Source organism: Oncorhynchus keta, chromosome 14, assembly GCF_023373465.1.
Source record: "Oncorhynchus keta strain PuntledgeMale-10-30-2019 chromosome 14, Oket_V2, whole genome shotgun sequence".
NCBI lineage: Eukaryota > Metazoa > Chordata > Actinopteri > Salmoniformes > Salmonidae > Oncorhynchus > Oncorhynchus keta.
The window spans coordinates 42116349-42143036 of record NC_068434.1 but is presented as its reverse complement, the minus strand read 5'-3'; the positions used below and the strand labels follow the sequence as shown (position 1 = coordinate 42143036).

General features: G+C 42.9%; 2 protein-coding genes across 11 annotated transcripts in view; one reads left to right on the top strand and one right to left on the bottom strand.

The window, feature by feature from the left end:
* The window catches only part of aopep (aminopeptidase O (putative)), a 113428-nt gene extending 110043 nt beyond the window's left edge, over positions 1-3385 (top strand). For all 5 annotated transcript variants that reach the window (XR_008064077.1, XM_052461788.1, XM_052461789.1 and 2 more), the window contains one exon: positions 414-3385. Coding sequence is in view for 1 of the 5 variants with exons in the window: in XM_052461791.1 (XP_052317751.1) it covers positions 414-461 (48 nt within the window). In the remaining 4 variants the exon portion in view is untranslated. The remainder of the gene's footprint in view (positions 1-413) is intronic.
* A 205-nt stretch (positions 3386-3590) lies between these two features.
* The window catches only part of fancc (FA complementation group C), a 36748-nt gene continuing 13650 nt past the window's right edge, over positions 3591-26688 (bottom strand). For all 6 annotated transcript variants that reach the window (XM_035786117.2, XM_035786116.2, XM_035786120.2 and 3 more), the window contains 11 exons: positions 16329-16436; positions 16092-16156; positions 15836-16000; positions 15079-15235; positions 12741-12796; positions 11234-11333; positions 10488-10563; positions 9188-9281; positions 6759-6933; positions 5652-5864; positions 3591-4138 (listed from right to left, as the gene is read on the bottom strand). In XM_035786117.2, coding sequence (XP_035642010.1) covers positions 3956-4138; positions 5652-5864; positions 6759-6933; positions 9188-9281; positions 10488-10563; positions 11234-11333; positions 12741-12796; positions 15079-15235; positions 15836-16000; positions 16092-16156; positions 16329-16436 — 1392 coding nt within the window. In that variant the 3' untranslated portion in view covers positions 3591-3955. The remainder of the gene's footprint in view (positions 4139-5651; positions 5865-6758; positions 6934-9187; positions 9282-10487; positions 10564-11233; positions 11334-12740; positions 12797-15078; positions 15236-15835; positions 16001-16091; positions 16157-16328; positions 16437-26688) is intronic.

Here is a 26688-nt window from a genome sequence, read left to right as displayed (position 1 = left end):
GTCTGCCATGCTTGTAGCGTCATGCCCAAGAAGAGTCGAGGCTATAATCACTACTTCAACAAAGTACTGAGTAAAGGGTCTGAATACTTATGTAAATGTGATATTTACATCAGCATTTTTTGTTGTTGCCATTTTGCTTTGTCATTATGGGGTAGATTGATGAGGGGGGAAATGATTCAATCAATTTTAGAATAAGGCTGTAACATTTTGTTATGTGTAAAAAAGTGAATAGTTTCGGAATGCACTGAAATGTGCTATGCCTATGGGTCCTAGTCACAAGAAGTGCACTATACAGGGAAAAGGGTTTCATTTGGGAAGCAAAATACTCCCATGACTGTATTAGGAACTGTACACCAGCTGTTATTGTCTGTTCTCATAGCAGCTCTCTTTTCTCCCACTGTTCTCTTTTGTAGGCTGCCCAGCTGCCCGCCTTGGGACATGGAAGGGAGAGGAAACACTGAGAAAGTAATGCTCTCACTACTTCCCCTCCAGACAGGAAGACCAAACGCCAACCTGTTTTCTTTCCTGCATGATCAATGAAGTTAAAGCACTGTACTGTACATACTAATAGTAATAGGTGATGTGTAGATAGGCCTGCGTCCAAAAATGGCACCCTATTTCCTATATAGTGCACTACTTTTGACCAGTGCCCTATTAGCCCTTTGACTTTGGGCAAAAGTAGTAAACTATAATGGGAATATGGTGTCATTTGGTACGCCCATAGTTATGTTCTCCAGAATTCTCAAAAATATAGGAATCGAAAAGAAAGACTATTCTAATGGCATTTGTATAAATATAAAAATGCCTCTTTACTGAACTTTCTAATTTAGCCTCAGTTTCAATTCTCCTCATTAGGAAATGCGACAGAATGAGATTTGGGTCTTGGAGGTGTCCTTTGATGTGGAGATTTGGGTCTTGGAGGTGTGCTTTGATGTGAGTGTCTCTTGTGTGTTTGAACGTGGGATCGTTTGTACATTCATTCTGCAAAAAAAAAACAGTACAGCTAGTCACTCACCCTTCTAGATAACTTGAAACAGTCTAACCAGGTCTTGTGTCTGGAAGCCACCTGCAGATTCATACTACAGCTATGACAATCAGTTTGTATTGCTAGTAGTTTGGGTTGGGATTATGGTTCTTTTTTTTTTTGCAAGCTAGCTACATTACACGGCCCATCAAGTTAGCCAGTTGTATCTGGGGGTGATTACGGCCATCTACTGTATTTCATGAACATGTCTAGACAATAGTGACCCATTCACTTAGCTGGATGCGGCTGGGGAGTGGTTATAGCATGACCGGCAGGGTAGCCTAGTGGTTAGAGCATTGGACTAGTAACCGAAAGGTTGCAAGTTCGAATCCCTGAGCTGACAAGGTACAAATCTGTCGTTCTGCCCCTGAACAGGCAGTTAACCCGCTGTTCCTAGGCCATCATTGAAAATAAGAATTTGTTCTTAACTGACTTAGTAAAATAAAGGTAAAATTTAAATCCAATGTAGTGTGTCTGGGTAAGCAGCTGATAATGATCAAATATTTTTATCTGGACACTTTGTTTTTTGATATTGCTACTAATCAAATATGTAAGTAAACATTTCACTGTACCGTTTACACCTTTGTATCCTGTGCATGTGATAAATAAACATCAATTTGATTTGATCTAGTGTTTTTACCAGAGAAGGTCATGTGAAGAACATTACCTGCACTAAAGTCAGATTAGGATATAGGCCAAGGACGATAAAATGGATTTTTACCTTTCCTTATTGTAGGCTAATACTTTTACCACTTTTAAGTCTTGAAATCTTTGGTTGTTTACCACACTACCTTACTCACTCGGTTTAGCACATGGCCTAACATGTGAATCCACTAAGAGATGGGTGGGGCTTAAGAGGGTCTGAACAATGCTCAATAAGTGTATACAAAAAAGAGCTCTCCAGAAGGTGTACCAAAACATTGAAAGGCTATTTTCTCAAAAGTGGGGTTACAAGTTTTTTCAAATGTCAAAGCATAATTACTTTCCCATTGTTCCTCAATTGCAGCGTATGATATACCATTTGTAGCTCTGAGTCTCTACTTTTATCCAATGTAAAAAATAAAATAAAAATTGACATTTGAATTTGAAAAACATTTCAAATTTTGCTACATACACTACATGACCAAAAGTATGTGGACACCAGTTCGTCGAACATCTCATTACAAAATCATGGGCATTAATATGGAGTTGGTCCCCCCTTTGCTTCTATAACATCCTCCACTCAGCTCGGAAGGCTTTCCAATAGATGTTGGAACACTGAGGTCAAGCACTGATGCTAGGCCTGGCTCGCAGTCAGCTTTTCAATTCCTCCCAAAGGTGTTTGATGGGGGTTGAGGTCAGGGCTCTGTGCAGGTCAGTCAAGTTCTTCCACACCAATCTCAAAAAAACATTTCTGTATGAACCTCGCTTTGTGCACGGGGGCATTGTCATGCTGAAACAGGAAAGGGCCTTCCCCAAACTGTTTCCACAAAGTTGGAAGCACAGAATAATCTAGAACGTCATTTTATGCTGTAGTGTTAAGATTGACCTTCACTGGAACAAAGGGGTCTAGCCCAAACCAATTTTAGCTATGGAGATTGCATGGCTGTGTGCTCAATTTTATATACCTGTCAGCAATGGGTGTGGCTGAAATAGCTGAATCGACTCATTGGAAGGTCTTTCCACATACTTTTGTATATATAGTGTAAGACCAAATCGAAGCGGTCGGTCACATACCCTATATTGCACATATTTTAGTTGTCTCATTAGATACTTTCAATATTTATGAATTTCTGCAATGTATAGTTGTTTGAGGTCATTTACATTTGGAGCTATTGACATTTGAAAATATTGTCCCATGTACATTTTGTAATTTATTGATGGTCTCTAACTAGTCCCATAGGGATGTCGAATGTCAAACCCAACTGACCATGGGCATTAGAATCACATGGGCATTAGAGTCCCAAATTGATGATAACTTCGGTGCCGCCAGCTGTAGGCAGGATTAAAATGAACCCAAGGAAAATTCTTACGATATTTCTGTGACATACCATTTTTTCCTAATTATCTAGCAAATCTCAGTTTTGGACGAGACTGACTTGATGGCCAAAATTATCCTATTTACACTAGAATAAATGTTTCTGATTAATATCAGTGCCACATAACCAGGTGAAGCTGGTTAAGAGAATGCCATGGGTGTGCAAAGCTGTCATCAAGGCAGAGGGTGGCTATTTTGAAGAATCTCAAATAAAAAACATATTTCGATTTGTATAACACTTTTTTGGGTACTACATGATTCCATGTCTGTTATTTCATAGTGTTGATGTCTTCACTATTATTCTACAATGTAGAACAGTTTAAAAATAAAAACCCTTGAATGAGTAGGTGTGTCCAAACTTTTGACTGGTACTGTTTATTGTTTTGTCCTACATGTGAGTCAGCTAATATACAGAATAAAAAAAAACATGACTCATACCAGGTTATAGACCATTACTTTGATTAATAATTAACTAATTAGAAATATTTCCATATTTATAATGAGACTTGACGTCACATTTCTTTAGTATAGGTTTGTACCATACAATGCAGTATAGTTGGTGTAGAGGCATTCTGTAGAGAAAGACAGTGTCCATATCAGGTGCTGTTGCATGTCATTTCCCTTCTTCAAATCAACGGACGTTTCCCCATGTGTGTGTAATGAGAGGAATGTGTTCTGAGGCAATAATATGAGTGGAAAGGTTAGGGCACGTTTTATGACTTGTTGCTCTTGCACGGCTAAGAGTGTGTCCTGATACGTCTGTGTGTCTAGTTGTGACTGTATGTCCTCCCACTGTCGTATCTGTAGCATCTGTTTGTGTGTATCCTGTCAGTGTCATAGCGACCGGGTTGGTTGAACAGCCTGGCACGGCTGTGTGTGTATCCCATCGCTGCCATAGTGGCTGTGTGTCTGTGTCATGTTGTACCATGTGTGTGTGTGTCGTGCTGTGCCATGTGTGTGAGTGTGCCCCGAAGAGCCCTGGTCCTGAGCGTAACTCTGTCAGTGAGGCTGGAGGAGGCTCTCTCTCTGTTTAGTCGGAGCTCAACCATGTCGAGAACACACACTGCCTCACGGACCAGCCCTGACCGCTGCACCACCTGGAACACACACCACACACGATATACACAGGTATTAGAGCCAGACAATTGTGTTCACATAACAGTGACGCCATCATGAGCAGAGAGGGATGGAGAGAAAAAGCAGGTTCTTTGCTCTGTCTGTCTGTCTGTCACACACACACACACACACTATTTGCTTCTGAGGTTTGGTCCAACAGAAACGGTCGATTCCCCTTCTAACGGTACCCTTTACAGAGCAGACCCTACTAAAACGGGAGTATCAATGAACGTGATTGTGGAAAATGAATGCTCGGTTTGTCGCATGTGGCATTGAGGTACCGCGAGCAGCTTTTTAGCTACACACTTATGTGCAAGCTGTGTAGTCCGTGTTTTATAAATGTGCAATGAGCATAAAAAGAAATTGGTAACTCGTTCTCATTCGGAGATATAAGCATCTAATCCAGGTAGACCACTGGAGTTCAACATCTTAACAAAGTGAACAGGCCATGTTGTTCAAACAGTTGGAGACGGACAGGAGGGTGTATTCGTAACAGTTCAACTGTTCTACCTTGTTAGCAAGCAAATAGATCCAAGTTGGCGAGACTTCTAAAGATTAGCTGGCCACTCCCTAGCACGTGGGCTTGTGCTTCAGAGATGGTTTATGAGACCTGTGTTCATTTTCTGTGATTCCTGCTAGAAGAAGTTGGTCATTATTAGCGGATGTGCAAGGTTCTGGTTACATTTGTTACAAAAAAGGCATTTTTTATAGACAAGACTTGAAAGTCAGATCAGTAATTATTCCAAAAAAAGCAGGTTAAACTATTTTGATGAAATTATTAGTGGATCTTATGGTTGTGGAAGGCTTTATATTTAGCCTAGGTATAACTTTACAAGCCCTGGATTTGTTCTGTTACTCCGGACTGTTTGAAAAGCAAGGTCTCGACCTTTAATTATGAAACCATGCTTATTTAGAGAAAACCGTTTAAAAATATTTAGATATACACTGAGTGTACAAAAACATGAAGAGCACCTGCTCTTTCCATGACACAGACTGACCAGGTGAACCGAGGTGAAAGCTACGATCCCTTATTGATGTTACTTGTTAAATCCACTTTAAATCAGTGTAGATGAAGGGGAGAGACAGCTTAAATAAGGATTTTTAAGCCTTAGATGACTGAGATTGATTGTTGTATGTGTGCTATTCAGAGGGTGAATGGGCAAGTAGGTAGTAGGTCCCGGGTGCACCCGTTTGTGTGAAGAACTGCACCGCTGCTGGGTTTTTAACCCTCCACAGTTTCCCATGTGTATCAAGGACATCCAGTCAACTTGACACAACTGTGGGAAGCACTGACATATTGAGTCTGTTCTGAGGACAAAAGAGGGGTGCAACTCAATATTAGGAAGTTCTTCATGTTTTGTACACACAGTGTATATCGTCAATTGCCCATGAGTTTGAAAAAAATCAAGACATGATTTTTACGCCATATCGCCCAGCCTTGTGTGTGTGGTTTTGCGTGTGCGTGCATCAAGAGGGGTAAAGTTGTGAGCTCACCATGCGGAGTATCTCCCTGGCACCACTCAGGGGGTTGTGGGAGAAAACTGCAAAGTTGCCCAGGAGGCTGACGACCAATAGCGAGTCCAGGGACGGCTGCTGGGGGACGGCTGACATCAGCTCGGCCAATGACTGCAGTCGGTCAGCAGGAAGGGGAGGAGCCGAGAGCAGGAAGAGTGACCTCAGGTGATCCCAGACTTCTCTGGCCGCCACCTGGAAACAGAAAGAAGGAACGGGAGGAAACTAGCTTCAGCTGGAAGCCTGTCGTTTCCAAATGTAGTCGTTTTCCACGACAACGGCCGGACGGATAGGCGCAAAAGAATGTCTTCAGAGTCAACCAAAGTTTATGCCCTCTATAGACCGCAACTTCTCTCTGACCACAGTGTGTGTAGGCCCCTCAGGGTAGAGAGGAGACATCCAGGAGACACAGGAGAGATGAAACCCAGGAATAGCCAGGCAGACGCACTCCGAGTGGGATCAATACCAGATCAGCCTCCCTCACCCGTCTCCCTTTCTCCATGTCTTTTTCCCTTCCTCTCGCCTTCTAACCCGGAGAAGCAAATCTATTATTCATCCCTCAGTCCATTATTCATCTATCTATTGGCCAAGCTATTCTGAGACCAGCCATGACAGGTCAGTAAGGACAACGAAATCTAAACAAAACATTTCCATGACATAGACTGACCAGGTGAAAGATATGATACCTTATTGATGTCACTTGTTTAATCCACTTCAAATCAGTGTAGATGAAAGGGGAGGAGGTAGGTAAAAAATATATATTTTTAAGCATTAAGACAATTGAGAGAAGGCAAAAGATTTAAAGTGCCTTTGAACGGGGTATGGCAGTAGGTGCCAGGCGCACCGGTTTGTGTCAAGAATTGCAAAGAGTTTTTCCTGTGTGTATTAAGAATAGTCCACCACCCAAAGGACATCCATCCAACTTGACACAACTGTGGAGTCAACATGGCCCGGCATCCCTGTGGAATGCTTTCAACACCTTGTATAGTCCATGCCCAGCAAATTAAGGCTGTTCTGAGGGCAGAAGGGGAGGGGCTGCAACCTATTAGGAAGGAACCCTTTCCATCCAGCCAGCCAGTACGTACATACCAGCTGCTGTGTCCGGTGGTGCCCCCTGTTGGTCGGGTGGTGATAGAAGGTGAGGAGCCACAGCAAGGGGCCACAGTCCTGAGGTCTGGCTGAGACCAGTAGTTGGTTGGCTACCTCCAACCAGTCAGCACACTGCACCAGCAGGAACCAGGCCTCAAACACTCCACACTGACCCCTGGAGGACAACACACACACAGGGAATTAACCTAGCACCCAATCATCATCTGAGAGATGACGGGAAGATGAAGGGCGTGTTCTAGAACATGCAAGGAGAGTGGAAGAGGACAGAGAAAGATAGGGAAGAAGATTAGTAAGAGAGTAAGACGATGAGATAATGAAGGGGGATCACTGGCTGGGAACGGTTGGGAATTTGGTATGGCGTTCCAGAATAGAGCGGTCAAGATAATGGGCCAAGTTAAAAGCCGCAGCTGGAGCCACGATTGCTCCCTCTCTCTCTCACTCCCCCCCCCCCCCCCCCCCCCCCTCTCTGCTATTGATTTCTACCACTCTCTCTCTCATTCACTACAATCTTCCCCCTCTGCTCTCTAGCTAAGAAGCTTTAATATGTTGGTGGAATCAGGAGTGAGTAGTGTGTTCTGATTCAGGGGATAACACAAGCGATATAACAATATGATACAGTAGAAGTCGGAGTCATTAAAACTCATTTTTCCACCACTCCACAAATTTCTTGTTAACAAAATATAGTTTTGGCAAGTCGGTTAGGACATCTGCTTTGTGCGTGACACAAATCATTTTTTACAGACAGATTATTTCACTTTTAATTCACTGTATCAAAATTCCAATTCAGAAGTTTACATACACTAAGTTGACTGTGCCTTTAAACAGCTTGGAAAATTCCAGAAAATGATCTCATGGCTTTAGAAGCTTCTGACAGGCTAATTGACATCATTTGAGTCAATTGGAGGTGTACCTGTGAATGTATTTCAATGCCTGCCTTCAAACTCAGTGCCTCTTTGCTTGACATCATGGGAAAATCTAAATAAATCAGCCAAGACCTCAGAAAAACAATTGTAGATCTCCACAAGTCATCCTTGGGAGCAATTTCCAAATGCCAGGTACCACGTTCATCTGTACAAACAATAGTACGCAAGTATAAAACCCCATGGGACCACGCAGCCGTCATAACACTCAGGAAGGAGACGCGTTCTGTCTCCTAGATCTCTACAGCAAAGGACCTTGTGAAGATGCTGGAGGAAACCGGTACAAAAGTATCTATATCCACAGTAAAACAAGTCCTATATCGACACAACCCGAAAGGCCACTCAGCAAGGAAGAAGCCACTGCTCCAAAACCGCCATAAAAAAAGCCAGACTACAGTTAACAACTGCACATGGGGACAAAGATCATACTTTTTGGAGAAATGTCCTCTGGTCTGATGAAACAAAAATAGAACTGTAATGACCATCGTTATGTTTGGAGGAAAAAGGGGGAGTCTTGCAAGCCAAAGAACATCATCCCAACCATAAAGCACAGGGGTGGCAGCATCATGTTGTGGGAGTGCTTTGCTGCAGGAGGGACTGGTGCACTTCACAAAATAGATGGCATCATGAGGAGGAAAATGATGTGAATATATTGTAGCAGCATCTCAAGACATCAGTCAGGAAGTTAAAGCTTGGTCGCAAATGGGTCTCCAAATGGACAATGACCTCAAGGATACTTCCAAAGTTGTGGCAAAATGGCTTAAGGACAACAAAGTCAAGGTATTGGAGTGGCCATCACAAAGCCCTGACCTCAATCCTATAGAACATTTGGGGGCAGAACTGAAAAAGCGTGTGCGAGCAAGGAGGCCCACAAACCAGACTTACATTAGCTCTGTCAGGAGGAATGGGCCCAAATTCACCCAACGTATTGTGGGAAGCTTATGGAAGGCTACCCGAAACGTTTGACCCAAGTTAAACAATTTAAAGGCAATGCTACCAAATACTAATTGAGTGTATGTAAACTTCTGACCCAATGGGGATGTGATGAAAGAAATAAAAGCTGAAATAAATCATTGTCTCTACTATTAATCTGACATTTCACATTCTTAAAATAAAGTGGTGATCCTAACTGACTTAAGACAGGGCATTTTTACTAGGATTAAATGTCAGGAATTGTGAAAAGCTGAGTTTAAATGTATTTGGCTAAGGTGTATGTAAACTTCCGACTTCAACTGTATATGGGGGAAAATATCATGTTAAGCAGCAGCGGAGAGAGAAAATGGAGGTGAGGTGATGCTGGGAACCGCATCATTGGATCTGAAGAGACATAGCTCAGACACACAGATCATAACCAACTTGAAAAATTAAGTTTGAAGTTGTACAGTCTATTACATATTTATAACTGTTCATATTTATTGCGAGACTGACTGAACCAACGTCAGCACTCTGTGCCTGACTAATGAAAAGCCCAAGGTATTCCCCTCTCACCTGTTGCCTTCCTCTTCCTCCTCTTCCTCAGTGAGTCTCTGTAGTGATGCAGTGATCCAGGCCAGGTGTTCTGGCCACGCCTCCTGGGCCATTTCTGGGGGCGGGGGAAGGAGACGAGAGGGATGCATAACGCAAACCTTGCATTGGTGTCAATTGGTCGCACGCAAATACTCAATCACTCACACAAGCAGGCAGGCAGGCACGCACACACAGTGTGTAATGATTAACTTTGAGTGTTGGCTGGTAGCCAGCATGTTCCTAAACGGCACTGCTAGATGTCAATAAGCCATGCCTGCGGGGTACTTGGGTTTGGCAACACACTTTAACATACCTCAGAAAAAAATGGATAGGTGCAGTGAAATGAGTTGTTCTGCGGTGAAATGAGTTGTTCTGCGGTGAAATGAGTTGTTCTGCGGTGAAATGAGTTGTTCTGCGGTGAAATGAGTTGTTCTGCGGTGAAATGAGTTGTTCTGCGGTGAAATGAGTTGTTCTGCGGTGAAATGAGTTGTTCTGCGGTGAAATTAGTTGTTTCAGAGGGTCAGCCATAGTAGGTCGGTGCCCCTGGAGCAAATTATGTTAAGTGCCTTGCTCTAGGGCAAATCGACAGATTTTTCACCGCGTTGGCTCGGGTATTCGAACCAGACCTCTCGGTTACTGGCCCTAACCGCTAAGCCACCTGCCATCCTAGAACATTCAACATACTCATACAGGTATACAGGTATACAGGTATACAGGTATAGCCTAGACTACTCTGGCAGATGTGGATAACTGTATCATTCTGTGATGAAACATTCCCCTACACAAATAGACCAATATCCAAGCACAGTAGAGATTGAGCTTGATCACTTTAAACATTACTGTGATGAAAGCAAGATATATTGAGTAAAGGGTAACCAAGGATAACGCTCAGTTACTGATATGATCTTGTGAGTATTGATGATGGAGAGGAATAATGAAAATTAGTAACTACCTTTTTCAAAGTACCATGTAGCCTAGTGGTTAAGAGCGTTGGGCCAGTAACCGAAAGGTCACTGGTTTGAATCCCCAAGCGGACAAGGTTACAAATCTGCCAATGTGCCCGTGAGCAAGGCACTTAACCCAAATTTCTCCTGTAAGTCGCTATGGATAAGAGCGTCTGCTAAATTACTCAAATGTAAAAATGTTAATCACTTACTGATTTTAATGTAGCTGTTACACAGATGTTATAAGTAACAGTTATTGATTGGTGAGACACAGAAAGCCATTCATTCACTCGGAGGGTAAAATGATTGACACATAAGAGATCCCACACGCATCCTACCTGAAGGATGGGTCAGCAGAGGGGCCAGTAAGCTCTGGGGTGTGTGTGGGAAGAAGGCCTTCAAGGACACACACTCCTGAAACAAGAGGCGCGCGCACACACAGGTAAGAGGCAACAGACAAAGTTAACCTATAATACAATGCAGAACATTGTCAGAGCCCTCCAGTCGAGTTAGCAAGACAACAATGCAATACATCTAAAAATCCCAACTGTACATCCCAACCTAAAGGCTGTCAAATGAATGTTTTAAAAAAACATCAAGGCTTTTCCACTGCTAGAACAGAAAGAGGACCAAAAAGAGTGTGTGTCCTAGAGAACTGACTACACTGTAGATCGTATGGATGGAGGTCCCCTATAGCTGGCCCTAAAGGTGTGGCTGGCTGTACAGTTCAAATAGGGGTGAGCTCTATCTCATGATTTGTAGAAGATAAGGGATAAGGGTGTGTGTGTGTGCTTGGTGGTGCAGTATGGGGTGGTATGTAGATTGATGTGTTATTGAGAGTTGAGATGGAGTTCATATACTCAGGTAACACACCCTATAGTCGTGGTTGTAGTCTAGGCAACCTATGACTGTTCTGCCTGCTTAGGAACACCGAAACAGAACCACTAGAATGGGTAGCCCAATTAAAGTCAATGATGGACTGGCGTTCATTTTGACTTTTGACCCATGACTTTACCAGTCAAATTGCCTAGAGGTTCCAAGGCAATTCTATTAATTATATTTCTATGTTTAGGAGCCTCCATACCTGAGGCTGCAGGGCTGCCAGTTCCCTGAGGAAGCAGATGGTGAAGGTGTGGATAAGAGATAGCAGAGTCTGGTTTCCCTCCACCTGCACCAGCATGGACCTACACAGAGCAGAACAGGACAATTAGCCTTTACCAGGAAACTAGGCTTATGACGCACGTAACTACTTCACAGTAGAGGCATATGAACATAAACATTTATTTTGATCAAAATGCATTTTCCGGCAGAAATGCCTTCTGGAACATGTGCCTTAATAACAAACATGTATTCCATCCGTAAATACAAATAAAATTGTTCAATTACGAGCCTAGTTGGTTTAGCCATGGAAAAAGTCAGGAACCTTCCCGCTAGCCATGATTGGCTGAGATAATGGATAGGCTGGACATGCCAGGAGATGAGTTTGTATTGGTCTGCCATGTAGCATGCTTCTATCTATAATGTGAGTTGCTCAGTATATGTTGATAGTCCTTTCTACCGCTCTGTTTCAGAAAGATATAATGTTCGCTATCGAGAACTACAAATGTTTGACTACTTTAATCAACAACATTGATGCCTTGAATTTAGCAGTGTTTTCGACAGAAAAAAGTGACAGGCAACTTTCTGCACACGCCACGGTCAGTGTGAACCGGAGTGACTTGACACAACGCTGGCAGTACAAGATGTAGCTACAAACAAATGTTAAATGGTTCCAGTCTACCGTAAAGCGTTCATCCATGAGTCTAGCTACATTTTCAGATATTATAAGTTTCTAATTTAGTCAGAAAGTCATTTTCATTGCAAGTTAAAGTGTACTGCTAGCTAGCTAGCGAACGTTAGCTTGCTGGCTCGCTCGCTAGCTAACATTATGCGTATGATCTGTGTAGTAATATTATTTGAATCAGAAATCCATTTGCATTGATAGTTATAGACTAATGTTAGATAGCTAAATTGAGCCTAGTTGGTTAGCTTTAGCTACCTGCAAATTCATACTACGGCCATGACAATGTTTGTATTGGTAGTAGTATGAGTTGGGATGATTCCAGTTCATTGTTTAGCTAGCTAGCTAGCTAGCTAGCTACATGTCTTAACAGAAGACTCCACTTCTCCAGATGATTACATGACCTATCAAATCCAGGTGTGTCTGGTGGTGACTACGGCCATCTATTGCATTTCATGAATATGTCGAGACAATAGTGACCCATCCACTTAGCTAGATGTGTCTGGGGAAGTTTACAGCTCTTCAGTAGGTGTACAAAAACATTCAAGGGCCATTTTCTCAAAAGTGGGGTTACAAGTTGATCCACCTTTCAAAGCAAAATTACTTTCCCATTGTTTCTCAACTGCAGTGTATTATATACTATTTTGTAGCTCTGAGTCGCTACTTTTATTCAAAGTAGAAAAAAAATGTAAATCTAAAATCGGGGCGGTCGGTCACATATACACATCAGTGAGTAATCAAATTGTTTACAGTAGGAATACTGTATATCTACTTTATTCACTTGTGTGAATGAAGCGTCCCAATGGCTCACCTGAAGATGTCGTTCACTATTAAGAATATGGAGCCGTGCTGGGAGCAGGCTTTAGGCTGAAACACATACAAACACAAACATGGTTACATATCAGCAGTCGCCTGTATGGATCAATTCATCTCATACACCACATGGTGTCACTGTGGCGCCGTCTACCCTCATCAAAATTACACTTCCCCATTTCCATACGCTGTTCCTTACCATTAGTTTACCAATATTCTACTCTCTCTCTCTCTCTCTTTTCTCTCCATCTCCTAATGCAGCGCGCCATCATGTGTTTTAGATTCAACACGTTTTAAAAACGCCCCTGTGAAAACATTCAACAGCTGCACTGTACATGCGTGCCTCGCTCTCTCCTCGCGTCCTCTCCATGCATCTTTTACCCCCAGAACAACCTTAATTTATGCTCCCTCCAATCCCTCTCATGGGCTAGAAGGCAGTAAAAACATGCCACCTTCTGTTCCTCTCATAGCAATAACCCTTCATATAGGAAGACCACACGTCTCTCCTGGGCTTTGATCCTATATGAGAGAGGAAGGGAAGGAGAGAGAGAAGTAAGAGAGCAAGATAATCTGTGGGAAAATGCTGATTGCAAATTTCAAACTACCACCAGAACTTCGCCGACCCATCCCAACGCCAACCACCATCACTCCAACCTCCATCTCACCCCACCCCTGGGCTCTGGTCAAAAGCAGTGTACTACATAGGGAATAGGGTGCCATTTGGGACACAAAGGTTTAAAGGTAAAAAGTTGGCGAGACCAATGCTAGAGACAGCCTAATTGATGCTCTGCTCCAACCCTGGAAGCAGAGGCAAGAGTAGTGACACTGCCCTAGCCACTGATCTACAGTCAGTTTTACCTCCCATTCCACCAATGGTTGAGGAAGATTTAGAGAGGATGAGCTGATCCTAGAACTGTGCCTAAACTTCTAGCAGACACTGAATGGGAGGTGGTCTTTGTAAAAGTAACTAGCACCCTCTAGTGTTCATATTATGTCATTGCACCATCCTACCCAAGACCTACTCCATACACTGGACATCCCATCCTCGGACTCCCATCATCAATCGTGATACATATTTCTCATACAGTATGTCACTTCTCCTCTGCTCAGTTTAACAAATGAGAGATCAAATATGACAATCCTGGAGCCATATAAAAGGTGTGTGTGCGTGCATGTGTGTGTGTGTGATTGAGGGATGATGGTTTCCCCTAGTGAAAACAGATGGGTTTTTAGAGTCCTCCTCCATACATTCCACTAACACTTTAAGGAGGGTCAATTACAGCACGCACCAAACATCCTGTTGTTGGCAGCCTAGCCGGGTCCAGGAAGGCCTTGTGTATTGTTATTGGGGGAGGAAGAGGGAGAAAGAACTCAAAACAAGAATGTGATACAAATTTTTATTTCCCATTTTTGATTGCAGTTTAAACAACTGAGGGAGAGAGACGAGCCAGTCAGCTCCTACGACTTTCACACACTCACACGTACAAACAAACACGTGGGCGCACGGGCACACCCACACACACACACACCCACACAGGCACACACACACACACACACACACAACACACACACACACACACACACACTACATGTCTCCATGATCCAAACAAACAGAAAGGCTAGGTGAAACACAACCTAAGCCTCCCTCGCTGTTAACGAGTTACGACAGACGTAGCCAACCAGATGCACTCAAACAAACAAAGCCGAAGACGCGCACGCGCGTGTGTGTAAAACGCCAACGTGATAACGACAGGCCAATCAGCAGAAGGATGAGGTAGAGTAAATAAACAGATCGAGGCAGGATGGAGAGAGGGATGGAGTGAGGGATGGACGAAGGAGTAGTTTGTGTAAATAAACACACACACAGTACAGAGAGACAGAATTGTTTACAGAAGTCCCCTCTCTCCAACACACCCGATGAGCAGCTTAGATTTAACTCGATATGAGAAGGGGGAGATGGAGAAAGCTGCAGGATTAAAGTACACCTATACTGTAGATGCTGTGCTTTCCTGAGTGTACACTGTAGGGCCCCAATCACTCTCCATCTCGGTAGAGGTAGAAGTTGCCCCTGACCACAGATCACAGGAGGCTGCTGAGGGGAGAACGGCTCAGAATAATGGCCCGGAACCATGTGTTTGATATATTTGATACCATTCTGCTCCAGCCATTACCACGAGCCCGTTCTCCCCAATTAAGATTCCACCAACCTCCTGTGCCACAGATCCAGGATCATATTACTCTTCCCCTAATTCTCTACTTACCATTTGGGAGGGGGGGACATATCTGACCCTGTATCATTGGTTAGAGGTAACTCCTGCCTACTCCAAAATACATACCAGTAGTGAGTGAGTGATGGTGCTCTGTAGGTTGTGCAGGATGAAGGCTGGGTTGGAGAGCACAGAGTCCAGTAGAGACATCACTGCCCCCTCTAGGCTGGCCAGGTTATGGCACCACAGAGACACCACTGCCTGGGCCTCTAGAGACACACACTTTCTGCAACACGCACACATTCACAGTGAAGGTCAACAAGATGTACTGAATGAAGCAGTGTGGTTGGCCTGGTGGTGACACTCCTTCAAACCTCAGGGAGTGTGACATCGCGGCATGATTAGTATCGGATATCCCAGACCTTGGAGCAACGTAAAGCTAGGCAACGGCACAAGGCCTGGGGAGAATGTCGGCTTCTCTCTGACATTTTAAAAGGGGAAAAACATTTGTTCCCAGGAGGTTGATCTTCAAAACAGAACTCTCCCAACAAGTTTGGGTAGGCGGGGCATAAAACGCGGGCGGGAATTGTGCTCATGGTTAGCTAGGCAAACAAGCGCATACGGCAGTGACCTTACCGATGACGCGCTCCCCATTTCCGACTTGTCCTCTCTTGTCTCAACTAACGCCGGAACTTCTACAGAGGTGTAATCTGGAGCATTGGTACATTGCCAGAAGCAACCAGTCTGTCTAGAGAGACTACTGCATGATGGGTTTGTGTTCACTAGCATTCTTGTTTTCTACACTTCCAGCTCTCTGGTTCCTTCAGAGCTCCAAACACTGAGGGTTTAAGCCGCTGGAGAATGTTTTCCCACCCTCGGTCCTTACCTGGAGTAGGCGGAGCTTACAGCATCCAGGAAGTCCTGGCTGAGGGCTGCCTTATCGCAGGTCACCGGCCGCTGCAGCAACGCACCAATGAGAGGAGCAGTCTCAGGACATGTGACCAGGGGGACACATGCCACTGATGCAGCAAGAACGCTGTCACACGAACACCTGGGGGAAATGAGGTCACATCAGGGGAACGGAACAGAGCTAGAGTTGGGACAGTGCATGTGGTGGAGAGTAAGAGGAACAGACGCAGTACCTCTGGTTAGGGTCAGCCAAACTGCTGCAGCTCTCCCCAACCTCCTCCACTAGCAACCACACCATCTGACCAGCCAGAAGGACAAGTTACAGTACATACAGACACACACACACACACACATGCATAGACACATATGCGGGCGCACTTACACAGTCATGTCAATAAATACTATGAAATATATGACCTTTTAAATAATATCCTTCATTAAATGTGAAAGAACATCAACAGCATTCATACCTTTCTTAGAACCTTTACATTGTATTCCTTTGGTGGCAGGCCCATATGTTTCACTAACATATGTGTTGCACTGTTCTCTTCTTCTGTAGCAAGCTGACATAACACGTTCTGGGAGGAAAGAAAATGTTCAGTAGGCTCCCACATTAAAAAAATACTACAGTATACTATCGTATACATTCAAAAGTATTCACTGTGGGTTTTTTTTTTTTAAATCGACTTTACTGTAGTATTCGCTGTAGTATACTGTAGTATTTAGTTAACTATAGTATAAATACTGTAGTAAAATAAACACTATTATATACTATAGTTATTAATGCAGTGTTTTTGCGGATTGTAGTATACTGTGGTATTTACTGTGGTGTTTTTGCAGAAATTACTTTAGTATTTTACCTACTAAATGTTTAGGAAACCTACTAAATGTTCCATAATATAGGTAGGTAGGACAGGGGTCTGAATGCATAGTTCAGAGCTTCTGCTCTTTTCTATAACCTGTAGGGAAAACAATATGGTCTATACTTGGCATGTAGGTTTCTCACTTATGGCACAAATTGCAATATGGGGAGGGGAATGGGCAGGATACATGCTAATTAAATACTGTAGTATTTACTAGAGTTAAAAAAGTGTAGTGTTTTTGCAGATAATACTTTAGTATTTACTATAGTATTTTACAGTATACTACAAAATTATTTAGTAAGTACTACACGTGATCGAGGGATACTACAGTGTGTAGTGTAGCATTCTACAGTACACTTCAGTTTACTATATAATTCTATAGTAAGTACTGTAGTATTCTATAATAAACTAGTATTTTTTTTCATGTGGGATAATGACAGTATAAATGACTAAACTGATAAAGTGTGAGTGTGTCTACAACTTCAAAGCTAATGAGTACATAGCATGATCATATGGTATCATATCATACCAACCACATGTGGACAAGAAAGGCATTCCAGTGGCTACATGAGAGCGCATGTATGGACAACATATGAGCCACTTCAGAAACTAACATTCTTCTACTGGGGCCCTGGTTTTAACAAGCATATTTCCGAGGGGGTCTCCGATACACCAATAAACCAAACATGTATAAATCAGAGTCACAGAGTGAAAAATAATCTCATAACTAACACTATCCCTATATCCTCCATTCTAGGTCCTACCTAGTCCTCACTGGACAACACAGGAAAACAACACCGGGGGCCCGTTTCAGTTAGGCACCAAACAGGAGAAAATACATTGAAACAGAACAAGTAGCCTAAGATCGCAAATATTCACTGTGTGTGTTGTGTGTATTGAGTTGTGTCTCAAACACACGTTGCCAGTTTGACTTAGCCATCATGCCACAGTATCATAGACACACAGCGGAGCCCCCCACAGCAGAGACCCCCACAGGCAGTCTTCCTGTAATGCTGGGGCAAAATAGGAGGATCAGTTTTGCCATTTAGATCACAATGAATAAGACAACATGGAGAGGGAGGCACCTGATCCTAGAGGCTTGATACATACGGCCCCTTGTCAACTGTACAGTGTAAGGCAGTCTGTGCTGATGCACTGATCTAATGCTAAGCCCTCTCAGATGTGGTAGTGCCTCGGTTAGGGTGCTGCTAAAGCTGCTGGTGGTGGTGTGGAGGTCACACTTTTCTCTTTCACCTTTTCACCTGACAACAATAACTGAGTGAACATTCTGCAGCTATTCACTTTGATCACAGCTACTATACAGTACATCCTCATGACTGGAGCCTTGAATCCATTCAAAAGTGCAAAAGACCCAGATTAAACACTATGGATCGAGGACTACTGGTGAGTAGCAACTGTAGATTAGTAGAAACGTGAGTGTGTGTGTGTGTGTGTGTGTGTGTGTGTGTGTGTGTGTGTGTGTGTGTGTGTGTGTGTGTGTGTGTGTGTGTGTGTGTGTGTGTGTGTGTGTGTGTGTGTGTGTGTGTGTGTGTGTGTGTGTAGAGAAGACTGGAGATCAGAGACAAGATGTGGGACAAGAGAGGAAACAGAAGATGTGAGATGAAGGAGAGAGAGAGGAAGGGAAGGAGACTGGGGAAGGACTGAGAGCCCTGAAGAGAAAGGCAGCCAGTCAGTCAGTGGGCTCTGTGGTTTCACACACATACAACCCAGGGCTGGGCAGAGTGGGTTTAGTGGGGAGCGCAGAGGAATGGAATGGTGAAGGAGAGAAAGAGAGAGAGGGAAACAGGGATCCAGTCAGACTCTCGGATGTGGGACGATGAGGGAGAAGGAACAAAATGGATGGGTGGCAAATGTTTGAGTTGTTTTTCTCTTGAAGTCTGTAGTTAAGCTGGTCTTGGGGGCACGGACGTACAGTTGGCGAACAGAAATCACTCCATAAGTCTAAAATTAAGAAAGAAAAAACAGTGCAAGGACTTGGGCTGGTTTTGATGGGCGATTCTTTGACTGCTGTTAACAATTACACAGTCATGATCGAGTTCTCCAAAACCCCTAAGAGACTGAAGTACTGCCTACGGTGAAATTGGTAGAGGACGAGCAGAAAGGGAGAGAAGGAGAGGAGAGAATAGAGAAATCAGATAGTGACAGTGATGTAGTGGTGTCTGGAGAAGTGAGAATACTCTAATTTTGCCCAACATTTTCCAAACAGCCAGCCCGGGGAAAGAAAGGTGCCCTGTGCGAGAAATTCTATTAGAAACAGTGACATACACTCTAAAATGATAAATCCCACATTGGTCTTTCACAATCAGGCCAATCCAAGCGGTACTGTGCAAGTAGGCTAATAGTAGGCCAACTATTGAAATAGATAAATGAGGCTGTCAACTGAGTCAGAAATTCACCCGTTTCAGATTTTTCTACATTTTTTCAGGTTTTCGCTCTCAAAGTCACACTTTGTTTTTTACAGTATAACAAACAAAAAAAGTATGTTCCAAGTCCACAACAATGCTTAAACCACATCAGGAGACCACTTTTCAGGTCTGCACACTTTAATTCAAGTGTGCAGGCACCTAGAACTGTTGGTTGGTTTGTACTGTTTCTGTAGCACATGAGATGGAGACTGCAAAATAAATGGCCACTTGATTGATGCAAATAATCATGATATCATTCTGACAGGTAGGCAGTTTAATAGAGAAGGGTTTTGGGAAAGCCTTTCCATCTACCAGAAGACGAGCAGGCCTATCATTAGCATCACTATATTCTGTTTGAAACCTGGATGTTTTACTTCATATTTTGAGGCATGTCTTACCTTGCTTCAAAGTAGTCTATAGCCTAGGAAGGGATTTATTTAATTGAATTATTTTGATAGACTTCCTCATTTGAGTTCTCCTGCTCTAAGCTATTGGTTTTCATGAACCTTTCTTTCATTGCCTAGCAGCCAAAATACATTACCCTAATCATATTAGTAACCCATGATAGTTGTTGCATCTTTAAATCCCCCCTCTTTCTAATGGATATTTCCATCTCTGTCCATAAAACCACCCCAATTTTAGAACATTGTTTTCCCGCAAATTGCATTCAGGATCATTCACGCGTAGCCCTACCACCGTGCATACATTGCTGCGCCTAAAATGGGCAGAAATAATAGTTTATCAACATTTTAAGCTAAACATTCCGATCTGTTCCATCAGCCCTATTCAGTGATACGCTTGTATACCTCCACTATCACTACATTGATACGTATCAGTGGGAGGTGAGTATACTCAATTCCCACTGAAAAATAAATGGGTATATGGCGTATACCCTCCCACTACACTAATGGATAGTGATGAAGAGAGAATGAGATTAGCTGGACGGCAGGATATAGAGAGTAAGCGGAAGAAAGGATAAGGAGGTGGTGGTGAAATAGATATGCAATAGTACTTTGTTGTCCAAATAGTTACTTTGTCCCTCTCATACTATATGTGACTCGATTCAGGAAACTAGGCGTATGTTGCGCGCCACTACTTCACAGGAGAGACAACTGAATGTAACTTTTTATTTTTTATTTGATAAAAATGCATTTTTGGGCAGAAATGCCTTCTGGAACATGTGAACTTTCATGTGCTTAATAACAAAATTGTATGCCATCTGTAAATACGAATACAATTGTTAAATTACGAGCCTAGTTGATTTAGCCACAGAAAAAGCCAACAACATTCCTGCTAGCCATGATTGGCTGAGATAATGTGTTTGGCTGGCTCCATCAAAAAAAGTAAACGCAGCCTTTAGCTATGTAGCCACCAGCACCCATCAAACACTATACCCAGTCTGATGTGGAGGAGACAGGGATGGCCGGCTTGGTGCAGAAGGAAGGCAGAGAAGAAAGCATGAGATGGAGAGAAGGAGAAGGGGTCCCATAATGAGAGAGTTGTGATACACTAGGGCTCCAGAGCACTGCCACTCCTCCCTTTCCCTTCACCACTTCACACAGCACCAAATGCTGGGCTCACACACACACACACAGACGACCCAACGTTTCTGATTTAATAACATGCTGATAATAATAACTTTATTTGTAAAAACCAAAGAGATTTTCATACATTAGGCTCAAAGCGCTAATTTAGACGATGCCTTGGAGCCATACGAGCAGCTGATCAGTGTTAGCTAGGGCATTTACAGACACAGAGACTGGGTGGCTAGAGCCTATACAGACACAGAGACTGGGTGGCTAGAGCCTATACAGACACAGAGACTGGGTGGCTAGAGCCTATACAGACACAGAGACTGGGTGGCTAGAGCCTATACAGACACAGAGACTGGGTGGCTAGAGCCTATACAGACACAGAGACTGGGTGGCTAGAGCCTATACAGACACAGAGACTGGGTGGCTAGAGCCTATACAGACACAGAGACTGGGTGGCTAGAGCCTATACAGACACAGAGACTGGGTGGCTAGAGCCTATACAGACACAGAGACTGGGTGGCTAGAGCCTATACAGACACAGAGACTGGGTGGCTAGAGCCTATACAGACACAGAGACTGGGTGGCTAGAGCCTATACAGACACAGAGACTGGGTGGCTAGAGCCTATACAGACAGAGACTGGGTGGCTGGAGAGACAGAGACTGGGTGGCTAGAGCCTATACAGACACAGAGACTGGGTGGCTAGAGCCTATACAGACACAGAGACTGGGTGGCTAGAGCCTATACAGACACAGAGACTGGGTGGCTAGAGCCTATACAGACACAGAGACTGGGTGGCTAGAGCCTATACAGACACAGAGACTGGGTGGCTAGAGCCTATACAGACACAGAGACTGGGTGGCTAGAGCCTATACAGACACAGAGACTGGGTGGCTAGAGCCTATACAGACACAGAGACTGGGTGGCTAGAGCCTATACAGACACAGAGACTGGGTGGCTAGAGCCTATACAGACACAGAGACTGGGTGGCTAGAGCCTATACAGACACAGAGACTGGGTGGCTAGAGCCTATACAGACACAGAGACTGGGTGGCTAGAGCCTATACAGACACAGAGACTGGGTGGCTAGAGCCTATACAGACACAGAGACTGGGTGGCTAGAGCCTATACAGACACAGAGACTGGGTGGCTAGAGCCTATACAGACACAGAGACTGGGTGGCTAGAGCCTACACAGACACAGAGACTGGGTGGCTAGAGCCTACACAGACACAGAGACTGGGTGGCTAGAGCCTATACAGACACAGAGACAACAACAACGACACCAGAGACATGGAGAGAGAGAAAGAAAGAGAGGGAAAGAGCGAGAAGAGAGTTAACAGAAAGCAGGCCTGCATTCCAGGCCAGACGGCATAAGACATAGCATCACAAGGATGAATGGTTCTAGTTCTGGTTCCAGTCAGACTCTACTGAATGATTCTCGATCTGGTTCCAGTTAGACTCTACTGAATGGTTCTGGTTCCAGACAGACTCTACTGAATGGTTCTGGTTCTAGTCAGACTCTACTGAATGGTTCTGGTTCCAGTCAGACTCTACTGGATGGTTCTGGTTCTGGTTCCAGTCAGACTCTACTGAAGGTTCTAGTTCTAGTCAGCTGTGTGACATTCACTCTCCATCTAACACAACCACTTTTCTGTCTCTAACGATTACAAAACTATTGAAGACATACAAGGGTTTTCCCTCACTCTTTCTCACATTATAAGTCATGAGTGGATGGAGAAAAAGGCTGTGCGCTATGTGAGAAAGTACTGTAAGGCAACAAATCATGCATTCACCACACACACACACGCCTCTCACCCCACTTCCCCTCTTATAGGTCAAAAAACATCTGGCAAATTAAAAGTTTACTTTAAAAGCACTGTTTTAATTAGCGAGACATTTTATTAGATGAAAAATTAATCAAAAGAATACACACACACATTTAATCTGGAAAATGTGAAGGTTCGGTATTGTTTATGGTAAGCCATCTGTGTGAACTCTGTGAAAGTTGAAAACCCTCGAATCCTTTCTTCTTCCTTCTCTCGCTCTTTCTCTGTCTCTAAAAACACACTGTACATTCAGGTTAAAAGAAGGAGTAACTAGAGCTGATATAAGTTCTGCCTTTCATCTATTCTAAGGGTGAAAATTCATGCTGAAGCCATTTTATTTGCTTTTCATAACACGTTTTAGGGTTTGGGGAACAAAGGCTTGCACTAACTCAAACACATTAATAAGCCATTTCTTATTTGTGAAGAAATGGACTACAGGCAAGAGAAGTCCTGTTGAAAATACATTTTACCAAAAATCACTTCAATAGGCTTAGAAAAGTCAAAGTTATGGAGCGATTTAAGTGCCAAAAGTAACTATATTTGAATTCAGTATTTTTTAAATTTGTATTTAGATATTGAATTTGAATTCATAGATGAACTTATATTTCATGATTTGAAACTGAATTGAATAAATTGAATTCCATTTCAATTTAATAGAAAATTCAAATTCTATATTTCAAATACAGTACCAGTCAAAAGTCTGGACACACAAACTCATTCCAGTTGTTTTTTATTTTTTACTATGTTCTACATTGTAGAAAAATAGTGAAGACATCAAACTATGAAATAACAGATATGGAATCATGTAGTAACCAAAAAAAAGTGTTACAAAATTAAAATATGTTTTATATTTGAGATTCTTCAAAGTAACCACCCTTTGCCTCGATGACAGCTTTGAGCACTCTTGGCGTTCTCTCAACCAGCTTCATGACGTAGTCGCCTGAAATGCTTTAACAGTATTGAAGGAGTTCCCAGATATGCTGAGGACTTGTTGGCTGCTTCTCTGAAACTCTTCCAATCCAAATCATCCCAATTGGGTTGAGGTCGGTCGGGTGATTGTGGAGGCCGTGTCATCTGATGCAGCACTCCATCACTCTCCTTCTTGGTCAAATAGCCTTTACACAGCCTGGAGGTGTGTTTTGGTTCATTGTCCTGTTGAAAACCCAATGATAGTGGGACTAAGAGCAAACCAGATGGAATGGCGTATCGCTGCAGAATGCTGTGGTAGCCATGCTGGTTAAGTGTGCCTTGAATTCTAAATAAATCATTGACAGTGTCACCAGTAAAGCATCCTCCATGCTTCACAGTGGGAACCATACATGTGGAGATCATCCATTCACCTACTCTGTATCTCACAAAGTCACGGCGGTTGGAACCAAAAATCTCACATTTGGACTCGTCAGACCAAAGGACAGATTTCCACTGGTCTAATGTCCATTGCTCATGTTTCTTGGCCCAAGCAAGTCTCATCTTCTTATTGGTGTCCTTCAGTAGTGGTTTCTTTGCAGCAATTCAAACATGAAGGCCTGATTAATGCAGTCTCCTCTGAACAGTTGATGTTGAGATGTGTCTGTGAAGCATTTATTTGGGCTGCAATCTGAGGTGCAGTTAACGCTAATTAACTTATCCTCTGCAGCAGAGGTAACTCTGGGTCTTCCTTTCCTGTGGTGGTCTTCATGAAAGCCATTTTCATCATAGCGGTTGATGGTTTACGACTGCATTTGAGGAAACTTTCCAGATTGACTGACCTTCATTTCTTAAATTAATGATGGACTGTCATTTCTCTTTGCTTATTTCAGCTGTTCTTGCCATTATATGGACTTGGTCTTTTACCAAATCTTCTGTATACCACCCCTACAACACAACTGATTGGCTCAAATGCATTAAGGAAAGAAATTCCACAAATTCAGTTTTAACAAGGCACACCTGTTAATTGAAATGCATTCCAGGTGACTACCTCATGAAGCTGGTTGAGAGAATGCCAAGAGCATGCAAAGCTGTCATCAAGGCAAACTTTGAAGAATATCTTATATAATTTGATTTGTTTAACACTTTTTTGATTACTACATGATTCCATGTGTAATTTCATAGTTTTGATGTCTTCACTATTATTTTACAATGTAGAAAACAGTAAAAATAAAGAAAAACCCTGGAATGAGTAGGTGTGTCCAAACTTTTGACTGGTACTGTATACGCAGTTTCAATATGGTAAATATTGCATTCATTGTCTGTGTATCAAGTTTACAAACTATCATTTGAAGTTTACCAAAGTTACATATATTGTATGACCGACCGGCTCAATTCGATCTTGTCCAGCAAAATTTGCAATTGTATTTTTTACATTGGATAAAAGTAGAGAAAATGGTGTATCATACACTACAGTTGAGAAACAATGGGAAAGTAATTCTGCTTTGAAAGTTGATAAACTTGTAACCTCACTTTTAAACTTCTCAGATGAAGTTTTGAAATTCAATTCTCTAAATTCAGATTCAAAAACATCCTGGTAGAAAGAACAGAAAGAATCAAACACTCGCTGTGGTTTCTGAAGCCAATGTTGAATTTATTTTTCTTCCTGAATTTTGTTCTAGTATTTGAACTGTTTGGGCTAGAAGTTATGACACCATTCCTGAAAGCTAAGAATCTCTGAAACATGATCGTGCCTTCTGTTCCCCTCTATGATGCTCACAGGACGTGCAGAAAGTAGTGTGAAAAACCCAGCAATTTGCCCCCCATAGCAAAATATACTGAACAAAAATATAAATTCAACATGCAACAATTAACGATTTTACTGAGTTACAGTTCATATAAGGAAATCAGTCAATTGAAATAAATTCATTAGGCCCTAATCTACTGATTTCACAACTGTGCGGGCCGTAGCCACACTTGGTTTTTCCCCACAAAAGGGATTTATTACAGACAGAAATACTCCTTAGTTTCATCAGCTATCCGTGTGGCTGGTTTCTGATGACCCTGCAGGTGAAGAAGCCGGATGTGAATGTCCTGGGCTGGCGTGGTTACACAGGGACTGTGGTTGGACGTACTGTGAGGCCGGTTGGACAAAGTGCCAAATTCTCTAAAACGATGTTGGAGGCGGCTTATGGTAAAGATATTAATATTCAATTCTCTGGCAACAGACCTGGTGGACATTCCTGCAGTCAGCATGCCAATTACAGGCTCCCTGAAAACTTGAGACATCTGTGGCATTGTGTTGTGTGACAAAACTGCACATTTTAAAGTGGCCTTTTATTGTCCCCAGCACAAGGTGATCATGTAGTGATATACCACCTGTGAAGTGGATGGATTATATTGGCAAAGGAGAAATACTCACTAACAGGGATAAACAAATTTGTGCACAAAATAGAGAAATAAGCTTCTTGTGCATATGGAATATTTGATTTCAGCTCCTGAAACATGGGACCGACGTTACATGATGCATTTATATTGTTGTTCAGCATAGTTTAATAGCCCTGTCATAGCCCTTCTACGGATAGCATTACCCCTCCCTATTTAATCTTGCTCTGGTGACTGACTGGGTTCAAACCAGGTCTCTTTAATGTCACAAGACTGTTAGCCCACTTACCTAAAGTTCCAGGGGTTGCATTAACCCAAAATTCATACTTTTTCACAAAACAAACATTTATTAGCGCAAAATGTTTTGGGTGTTGCATTCTGAAAATGCAGATGTATTGACAATTACATTTTAAGTTCCAATTTTTATATATATATTTTAAAGACTTGATTATCCGAAACATCTCCTCAATCCTCCAAACCACTTGCTCTCTCTCTCTGACTGTCTACAGGGAGGATGTAGGCTGTGACGGGAGTCTCTGTCAGTGGCATTTGTGACGTGTTCCCAGCACACACTCAGCTTGCTGCCCTTTCCGAGGTCCTCCTTGTGTCCAGTGTTCCCGCTGAATTCTAACTCGAGAAATTCTCCCACATTGGCATTGATCACCAAGAGGTTCTAATTGCACCGATCTTGAACTGACCAGTAGGAGATCAGGAAGTTAATGTAAAGGACGACACACTGCTTGGTTCAGGGCTCATACACATTTTGACAGATGGAATCTCATGACTTTTCACCAAATTTCCATGACCAACAATTGGTGGTGTCTCAACACTGAAAGACTGCTCTCTGAACCCATGTTCCATCCCCTGTCATTGAGCAAGACACTTAAC